This window comes from Poecile atricapillus, chromosome 7, assembly GCF_030490865.1.
Source record: "Poecile atricapillus isolate bPoeAtr1 chromosome 7, bPoeAtr1.hap1, whole genome shotgun sequence".
In the NCBI taxonomy this organism is placed as follows: domain Eukaryota; kingdom Metazoa; phylum Chordata; class Aves; order Passeriformes; family Paridae; genus Poecile; species Poecile atricapillus.
This window is the reverse complement of record NC_081255.1, coordinates 22,730,821-22,740,341: the sequence shown is the minus strand read 5'-3', so window position 1 is coordinate 22,740,341 and position 9,521 is coordinate 22,730,821. Positions and strand designations below refer to the sequence as shown.

At 42.3% G+C, this 9,521-nt stretch overlaps 1 protein-coding gene across 1 annotated transcript in view; it reads left to right on the top strand.

Moving 5' to 3' along the window:
- Window positions 1-611: 611 nt before the first annotated feature.
- Window positions 612-9,521, top strand: part of ST6GALNAC5 (ST6 N-acetylgalactosaminide alpha-2,6-sialyltransferase 5) — a 69,764-nt gene continuing 60,854 nt past the window's right edge. The window contains exons 1-2 of the mRNA XM_058842755.1: window positions 612-909; window positions 1,545-1,766. Of these exons, the coding sequence (XP_058698738.1) occupies window positions 844-909; window positions 1,545-1,766 (288 nt within the window). The 5' untranslated portion in view covers window positions 612-843. The remainder of the gene's footprint in view (window positions 910-1,544; window positions 1,767-9,521) is intronic.

The following is a 9,521-nucleotide window of genomic DNA, read 5'->3' as shown; positions in this document are numbered from 1 at the left end:
GATAAACCCTAAAAATGGCTTGTTTAGAAGGGGCACATTTATAAACGTGGAATTCCCACAGCAAAAGATCTATGTAGTTTGAGGTCTGAAAAAGTTTTCACAACTGAACCATAAACTATTAACACAAAGAAAATAAAAAACTTTAGAAGGCTGCTTGTGAGATTGGGAAAATGTCCGCCTTCAGAAACCAGAGAGATGGCATGGGGAACAAGTCTGTGAGATTTGATTTATAAGATGAAGAAAGCTTCTGTCAAAAGGGTTTGAAACCGGTTGTTAGAGCTTAGGCAAGATTGTGTGAAGGGATATTGTCAGCACCGCACAAGGAGTCGAGAGCGTCTATTTTTTTATTAACGTGAATTTAAAGTATTGCCTGGTCGCTGCCAGCTCCAGGAAACCCAGGCAGCGGTGGGAGAACGAGAAATTTTCCACTAGGTAAAAATACAAATAATGTAACGTGAAGGTCGTGCCCCGGTACCACAAGCAGGACGGAGGCCTGGGCAGAGGGAGGGAGGAAGGAAAGGAGCTCCAGCCCCTGCTCCTGCTCGCTCGGGGCTGGAGAGGCGCCGCCCGCCCGGTGCCCGCCCGGTGCCCGCCCGGTGCCGCCCCCCCGCGCCGCGGGCTCGCCGGCGGAGCAGCGCCCGAGCGGGAGGCAGAAGTTAACTTCCACCTGCCCTGAAGTCGCCGCTGCGCCGGCAGCAGGAGGCGGGGGCGGAGGCGGAGGCAGGCGGGGCAGCCGAGGACCCGGCTCTGGCAGGCTCCGAGGGTCCGGCCGAGTGTAATTCCCCCCTAATCCCCGCCACGGCGGCGCTTCCCTGGCCGAGCCATGTCTGCGGCTTCCCCGCCATGCCGAGCCTAGCGGGGAGCGGGAGGACTGGCGGCCGGGAGGCGCACAAAATGAAGACCCTGATGGTAAGTGCATTGTTGGCACGGCTCATCCCGGCTCCGGCGGCGGGGAGGAGAGCAGGGGAGCGGCGCGGAGCGGAGCTGCCCCGGGCACCCTGCACACGCTCCAGCCTTCGCCGGGCTGCATCCCCGCGGCTCTCCGGCATCGCGCGAAGGCGGTCAAACCTTGGTGGCGGCGGCCAAGAACTTTCCGCCTGCTTTCTTTTATTCGTCTTGCTGGAGGTTTGGGGGTTTTTGCGTGTGTGTGCGTTTTAAGGAGCGTACAGAAAACCGATCTGCTTAAAGGACGAGGCTGGAGGTAGCTGGGCGGGGGGAAGCGCTACAGTCCCCAACACTCGTTAAAATGCACGAATGAGATGCCCAAAGGGGGACGGCGGCACGGGAGTGAGAGGCGCGGGGTAGCCGGGCGCACGGAGGGAGAAGAGGCGAGGAAGCAGGGCTGGGGAAGGAGGGAGGCACGGGAGCGGGCTGGCGAGGGGGCAGAGAGTAGGACGGAGGGGCTTCCCCAGTTCTCTCCTCGCACTTCTGCCGGGTGTCTGGTGGGTGAAACTTGCGGGTGCGCCGGCGGGGAAGCGGCGCGCCCCGCCGGGCCCCGCGGCGGGGGGAGCCCGCTGAGCCGGCTCTCTCTCTGCCCCCCGCAGCGCCACGGGCTGGCCGTCTGCCTGGCGCTCACCACCATGTGCACCAGCTTGTTGCTCATGTACGGCGGCATCGGCATCGGCGGGGGCCACCCGGAGGCGCGGCGGCGGCAGCAGCAGGTGGCGGCGGTGCCCAGCCGCCCGCCGGAACGCGGCCAGCGCCACCCGGCTCTGCCCGTCGGGGCCGGCCTCCTGGAGGGCTACATCAGCGTCCTGGAGCACAAGGTGAGCCACCGGCCGCGGGACCGCCCCTCCCTCCCGGCTCCGGGGCAGCCGGCACACCGCACTGCCCCCCCTCCCTCGGGAGGCTCCGACCCCGAGCCTGCCGAGCTCTCCCTTCTGCCCCCGTTCCCCTCGGCGCGGTCGGCGTGCCCTGCCTGCCTCGCTGTCGAGGTTGGCTTAAGCGGCCTCCGGGTGCCATCGCGCCTGGCCCGGGGGCAGGAATTACCGGGGTCAGGAGCCGGGCTCCAGCCCGAGGTTGGGTGTTTGTGCCGCTGCTTCTCTTCTCCCTTGCACAGCAGAAGCGGGGGAAGGGTGAAGTGCTATGTTTGTAATGCTGTATGTTCTAGGTACAGAACAAATGTATGTTTATGATGATATTATTAAGGGTTAAAGAATGAGGTTTATTTACTGGAGGGCAACGTCAATAGGTAGGTGTTTATTCTTAGCTCATTTTGTCATAGGAAAAAAAAAAGTCTCCTGCACAAATGACCTTTTCATCTCCTGTCTGGGAAGCAGAAGTTGTCACCCATAGTTTCCACTCTAGAAATTGGGGGCACTTCTTTAATGGTGAACAAAATTATGTCCCTCCCCTTGACAGAGGAATTACCAGGCTGTATTGTCAGACTATAATACTTGTTTACCAGAGATAGGCAGACTAAGCTTTGATAACTCACAGGACAGATGTAGTGACATAAAGTGAGCAAGGTGGCACATCCATGCCAGAGAAATACTCAAGCTTCAGTAATTTTCTCAGAAGGCAGATTCCTCTGCTTTTTGGATGATGTTTGATTTGTTGTCTTCACCTGGAAATTCCAAGGTCTTCCTCTTCCAAAACCCCAGATATTGTTTAGTGCACACACATCTTACAGTAAAAATTTACTTTAGAAAATAAGCAAGAGAAATGAGGATTCACAACTTTCTTAGGTTTTCACATCCAGACTGACAACCTTCTGAAAGATATGTTGTCAAATGGGTTACTGGGCTCAGTTTAGAGGTACTGTGTGAAGACTAGTGACTTTGATATACAGAGATTTTTATTGTTCCTTCTGGCATAACTTTCTATGCAAGAGTTATCTGTAGGCCTCTTAACACAGAAAAATAGCACATGATGGTGCCTTGTAGGCTTTATTTGCTTTCTTACATGGTTGTCCTGGAAATTCTCAAATGTAATGTCTATAGAAAAAGCAAGTTTGGCCTTGGGCTTCCTACTGTCTGATGTGCACTCTTGTAATTCTTGTGTTCTTCTTGAACATGACTGTAGTGATAAGTGTAGATATACGTGCACATGGTTTTTATATGCAGCAGTAATCGAAAAGACTTCTGTGGGTTTTATGGGATGCATGTGTGAGTAGCCTTCTGGTTCTGATAACACTTCATACTGGTTTCTCCAGACTCACAAACAGCTCTCATTAATTTAATGCCATACTTAAAATCACTGTTCTATTATTTTCCAGGGTAATTTTAATGTTTCCCTCTGTTTTGGAGAAAGGTGATCCTTTGGCTTTTTGATATATTGTAATATAGCCCAAACGCCATAGATACTCCATTTCTGAATTTCATTTCACACAGCTCATGCCTCACAGTAATAATCTGCTGAAGGTTTAATAACTTTTCCACCTAACTTCTGTGGGTCAAAAAGAATATTCTCCTATCCCTGCTGTGTTCCCAGCTTGCTTTGTCTTATTTTAATGCACATGAGATCATGCAGAGAGCTGTGCCATTATGGTATACAGAGCAGTGGGGACACTGCATTACCATAAAGGAGACTGGGGAGAAAGGGGCTTTTGTCTCTTAATGATGTATTTATTTTTGTAATTTAATTTGGTAGTCCATGTACTTGTCACAGATTTACAATCCCAGAATACATAGGTTTCATGCATAATAAAAAATAGAGAATGTAAAAAATCGCAGGAATTCATGGTTTGGAAAAAGAAGGGTGCAGGATTGGTGATGGTAAGAATAGGGAGAGAGATAGCAAGAACTGAGGAATGGTGAGACATGTTCAGAGAACATGTGGGACACTGCAAACTGCAGAGAAGACAGCTTGAATAGCAAGTGAAATGAGGGAGTTGGGGAGGTTTTCAAGAATGTGAAGAGAGCTCCAAGAAGAGAGCAAGGTAAAATTCTGTAGCTGTGAAAGGGACATGATATTTGAAAAGACTGGGAGGTCTGGAAGGAGATGGGAGGTATCTGTTGTTTGAGAACAACAGGCTTGCGAAGGTAAGGCAGGAATGAGTTCAGCAATGGTACATGTTATTTTGATAGCACAGAGGTGATGGTGTGAAATGACAATGAATGGTAGATTTTTCACCATATAGCTTCCTTAATTTCCCATATAGAATCTTGGAATTATCTGTCAGGTTGAATGACCTGAAGCTGAATGACCATTATACAAAATTCATCCTTGGTATGTGTTCATGCATGAATGACAGCAGTAGACTGAATGTCTGGATCATTCTTGTGCTTGTTTCTGAATCCAATAATTTGCTTTAACAGGAAAATCTCCTTTCATGTTCATGGGTACAACATGGTGTTGTACCTACTGTAGTGCATTTAATGAAAGTAAGTCTGCACATATATGTAGAGGCTGTATGACAGTTTCTGAAGTTATTAATCCATAATCACAGTGCGAGTATTGACACACAAGCTGTGTATGTGGAAGTAAAGATGTTTCTCTTCAGGGATAAAATTCAACAATTGTTCTAGTTGTGAAATACCATGTATGACAAATGTCTGTCACTACTAGCAATACACCTCATTCAGTGGTGCCGGATGATCATGTATGGAGACTATTTGCCAGAAAATCTGGGCACTTAGTACTAACAATGATTTTTAAATATAGCCTGCAATATTGTAATTACCAATTATTTTTCTCCTTTTATTTTATATTCAGTAAGAATTGTAGTTCTTCATCCATACTGTCAAGATAAGCAGGCAGTCTCTGAGCATACAGTAAAATATGTCATTTTTTTTTACTGTGTTGAAGAGTTTTTTTGCAGGACTTTCTAGTCTTTTCCTTCATCATTTCTGCAAGCCCATTTTTCCAAGAGTCAAGCATCAGAGATCAGAACCGCTGCACTTAGCTTTAGTAGCCTTCCACAGTTTAGCAGTGCGTACTTAATTTTTGTTGAGCTGAATTCTTGGAGCAAAAAAAATTAGAAATGCCGTGAATTCAGAGATGAAAGTGGATTCTTGTCATTTCACCTCTGCTTGTCCCAGAGTAACAGCAGTTGACATTGTTGATGGATGTTTGAAATGAATAAATGGTATCTCTTTTTGTTCCCAATTGCCAGATGTTGTATCCTAAAAAAAAAATCTCACATTTTGAACAGAAAATATGGTTTGCTGATAGCTATTATTGAGAGGTCAAGTACTGAAAGTGAAGAAGTGGTGGCTTCTACTTTGAGGAGCTGTTGCTTCCTCCAGAGGCACATTGAGTGTAGCACTGCTTAGCTACTGCCTCTGCTCTGCAGTTAGAAAGGACAGGAGTCCTACACTGTCAAAGCGACATCTTTCATTAGTTCTTTGAGATATATCCTGAAATTAAAGAGGTTTTGTCACTGGCATTGAGGGAAGCAGAATTATACTCTTCTGTGAGGAGGAATGGGGATAAGCCTTTCTGTTGATTTATCATACTGCTAGCAAGAAATTACAATGCTAATATTTTTAAAGCAATTACTGCATACAAATAAGAGAATGTTAATGAAAGTAGGAAACGTAGCACTATCCCAGAACTTGCAAGAAATAAATATTTAACCATTATATTATGATTCTGAGGTGTATGTGAGAACATGTCTCTGGATAGTTAAAAAGCTTTTTACCCAGTATTGACTCAACAGTTGGTGCTGCAAATAAAATATGAGTTTGTCACATATGTAATTGAATAATATTTCAAGCCATCAAGGATTTTGTTTCTTAGAAAATAAAAAAAATTAAAATCAATCCTGCAGTCAAAATGTATGATTTGTTAGAAACACTTTAAAATACCTTAAGAGTGAATTGAGATCAACATGATAATTTAAGTGGTCACCATGATTTCTTAATTTATGATAATGTGAGTTATCATATGCAAAGAAATCTTGGTGATCCCTCTAAATTAATGCAGATCAGAGAATAGTGTATTAATGAAGTGTTTGAGGAAGAGTCAGTCTGCAAATAGTGCTGCTATAGCTCCTTAATCTCTGAGTTGCAAAAAGTTGCTCTTGGATGAAAGTATTTTTTTTTAGGATAATAAACTTTGTGCACTTAAAATCAGGTGGGAATCTTGCCATATTTTATATTATTTTTAGTAATTATTAAGTCAAATGAGTTTGGAATTTGAATTTTTGCCTCATTAAACCATTGACGTTCGGGGCTGGATAGTTTTGAGGGGCTTCACTAAACCAGCCTTCATAATTAAGCATAGAGATGAGAAGGAATCAAATTATCTTGAAGATTCTAGTGTTTTTTAAATGAATTTATCACAGAACCATAATGTATCTTACAGCAGAGCAGCTTGTCTTGCCTGAGATGGGATCAAGCCCACAGAGTTAAGTAAACCATGTACTATGATTTCATGACATGTTCCTAATTTGCCCCTGAAATTCTTACCTGCAAAGGAAGGAACACAAACTTTATTATGCAATTAAGGATTTGATGGAGTTTTTATTATGTGAGAGATCCACAAGGGGGAGACTTTATTCTAGAATAACCTTGTTGGGGACACTTCCATCTGTCAGAGACTTAGGTAAGTTGGGAGTCCAAAATGCCCTTTGCTCAGTGCTCTCTTGGCTTCCTGGCTTTTTTTATTTTTAGGTACCACAGTTCTCTGCCACTGATAAGCTGTAGGTTTATTTAAATCCATTTAAGGTTGGCATATTAAAATAAAAAAAAATTTAAAAATTACCATGACAGTCAGGGAATGTAACTGAATATCCACACAGAGAGCAGAGACAATTTTTCTTCCAGATTTAGCCAGGTTTTGAATAATGACTGTCCTGTGTTTTACAATTTCTTAATTTTGAGCTACTACAGTAGTGTGCTTTTTCAGGCTAACTTTCATTTTGATGATCCTTGTCTAAAATTTTTAGCGGTTTCTGTGTGCTCTAGCTACTCATACAGAGCAATACAGAGCCCACAGCAATGACAGCAAATTATGGCACATCTTCCTGTTTTCCAGGAAGATCTCTGCAAGAAACCAGTAGTTCTAGCAGGGCATTGCTTCTACTTAAAATATTTTGAAATATTTTTTAAATGTTTATATGTAGTATGAGGTGCTGTGCAGTTTATACATTTATTTTATGAAAAAGACTGTGTTCTGTAGTTGGACACATCTTTTATAGGATTCTGACTGCAGTGTGTGCTTGAAAGAGAAATGTTATCTAGGATAATAGGAAAATGTCATATTTTACAGTTAACATTATATTGCCTAATTCTTTCTAAAACAAGTGCTGTTAAAGATGAAATCTAACTAGCAGGGGTAGTAAGTCCAGGCAGAGGTCAGGATCTGTTGCTTAAAAAAATCATCTCAAAAGAGCACAGGTACTGTTAAATATTAAAATGTCCCTGAAAACTGAAAGATGCTTGGTATGCATCTAATGCATGATGTTGCAAATGTTCATTAATGTAGCTTGATGGATAAAAATCTACCCAACCACAAACTAGCAGATCATTTTGTGGTGATTGGGAAGATAAAGAAGAGACAATCCTTGTAATTCTGAAACAAGAGAAGGTTTTGGAGTTTATACCAGGTGCAGATCTTACCCTCTGTAATGTGTGACATGATGTGATATAGCCTTATTCTTTAATACAAACTGAAGCAAAAAGATTATTTCAGAGACTGTGTCAAAAGATATTGATGATTTATTTCAGTAAAAACATAAATAGTAGGTAGTCAGGTCAACAGTTGATGCAGAACTGTGTTTAAATTTTCTCAAATTTTAAAAAAGTCGCATCTCACCACAATATCTGATGCCATATATTGTTCATGATATGCTTATTTTTGCAGCTGACCAAGACAAAGCAGGTTTTTTTTGGTTTTTTTGTTTGTTAATTTGTTTTATTTTGGTTTTTGTTTGTTTTTTGTTTTGTTTGTTGTTTTGTTGGTTTGGGGCTTTTTTCTCTCTTTTTTGTTTGTAGAGGAAAAACTGCAGAAGCATGAAGATGTTAATTTGTGCACTTCTTTTTTTTTAACAGATTCTGGATTATACGAATTTTTCACAAATTATCCTGATTTGGGATATCCTTTTTTCTGTTTTATGAATATCATACACATAATATTTTAATATTATTTTTCTCTTATCTGCTGACCTGTCTTCTTTTGTGAACATACAAAATTCTTATTTCAATGTATTTGCAAAATACTTTCAGGCAGGATATTGGTGATACTTTGTCTCCTGGTGAAATTTGTTCATTTCTCTTGCATGGCCCCTTAATTTTTTTTCTCTTCTCTTTCAGCATTAATTTCAATGACCATATTTGTATTTTTAGTATGTGTTGAAGTATATTTTATTTGATAACCATTTAAAGTTGCTATATTGTGCACTTCTTTTTCACATGATCTTTCACTGTGAGCATTTTAGGCTATTTTCATCTTCCTGTGAAGACAAAGTGTTCTTTTGAAGGTTTTTAATCCTTGGTGGAAGCAAGTCTGAACTAAATGAGATTTTCAATGACAGGAAATGTAATTTTTGCTCACAGCTGATGGATATCTCTCAATAGAGTTCCTTAAATTCTCCCTTTCTGCTTGTCCTGGGGCATAAGTGGATATTGAGTGTCATCCTAACTATGTGATATCCTCAAAACAGTAGATTGCAGGTAGTTTCCTTTTCCCAGTGACCTTCCTTTTGAGTTTAACCTGTACTGCTCAGTAATGCTCCATGTGCACATCCTCAATGCTGAGATGGCATTGATATGAAGGAAGAACTCAGTGCATTAATTGAACTTCCTAATTAGGGCAATTATGATCAAATCAGCAGTCATTTGGTGCTGATATAAGCAGAGGTGGCAGCACAAAAGCTACTTTGAAGTGAGGTGAAGCATCATGGTCTTTAACCTCACTTTGTTTCACCTCATCCCTAAGCAATCTCCATTCGTCCTCACTCTTTCTCTCACAGTTAAAAGCTGAAGTGCTAAGACCAGGTTAACTGCTAAAGTTTGCTGTCAGCTGGAAAAACAATTATTTTCAGTTCAAAACTTGCTATTAATTTTTCTCTATTGTCATTCTGAAAATAGGCAAATGCAGTTAAAAATAGAAGTCACCTAGGCAGTGAGGGAACGAGTCAAGGCTGAAACTTTCTGCCTTCAGAGCATCTGTTTGTAACAGAAGTGCAAAATACAGATGGAGAAGTGAAGCTCTGAGTTGTCCCTTGATAGTCTATATGAAAGACAGAGATGGGCACTGAGGAACACGTACACATTGCTGTAGAGAATCCAGCACATTTGAACTGGGGTTGGGCAAAACTGGTAGCACATGTGGCTGGCTGTATTCAGAGTGACACAGGAGGGAAGAGAAGCACTGTGTGTTTATTACATGCAATAATGAATACTGAATCTTTACTGAAACCTTTTAAGAGAACTTTGGAGTAAGATTGGGTTATTTTAAAACAGAGTGGGAAAGCTAATAGATTGGTAGAGTTTTTTCTCACAATGACAGTGTAGTACAAAGTGTTCATTGTCCAAGATAAGGGAACATTCATGGGTTTATATGGTATATAGGCAGCATAGATCAGGTTTCCTTAATTCAGATTTAATAATGCAGACTGTTGTAACTAACACAGA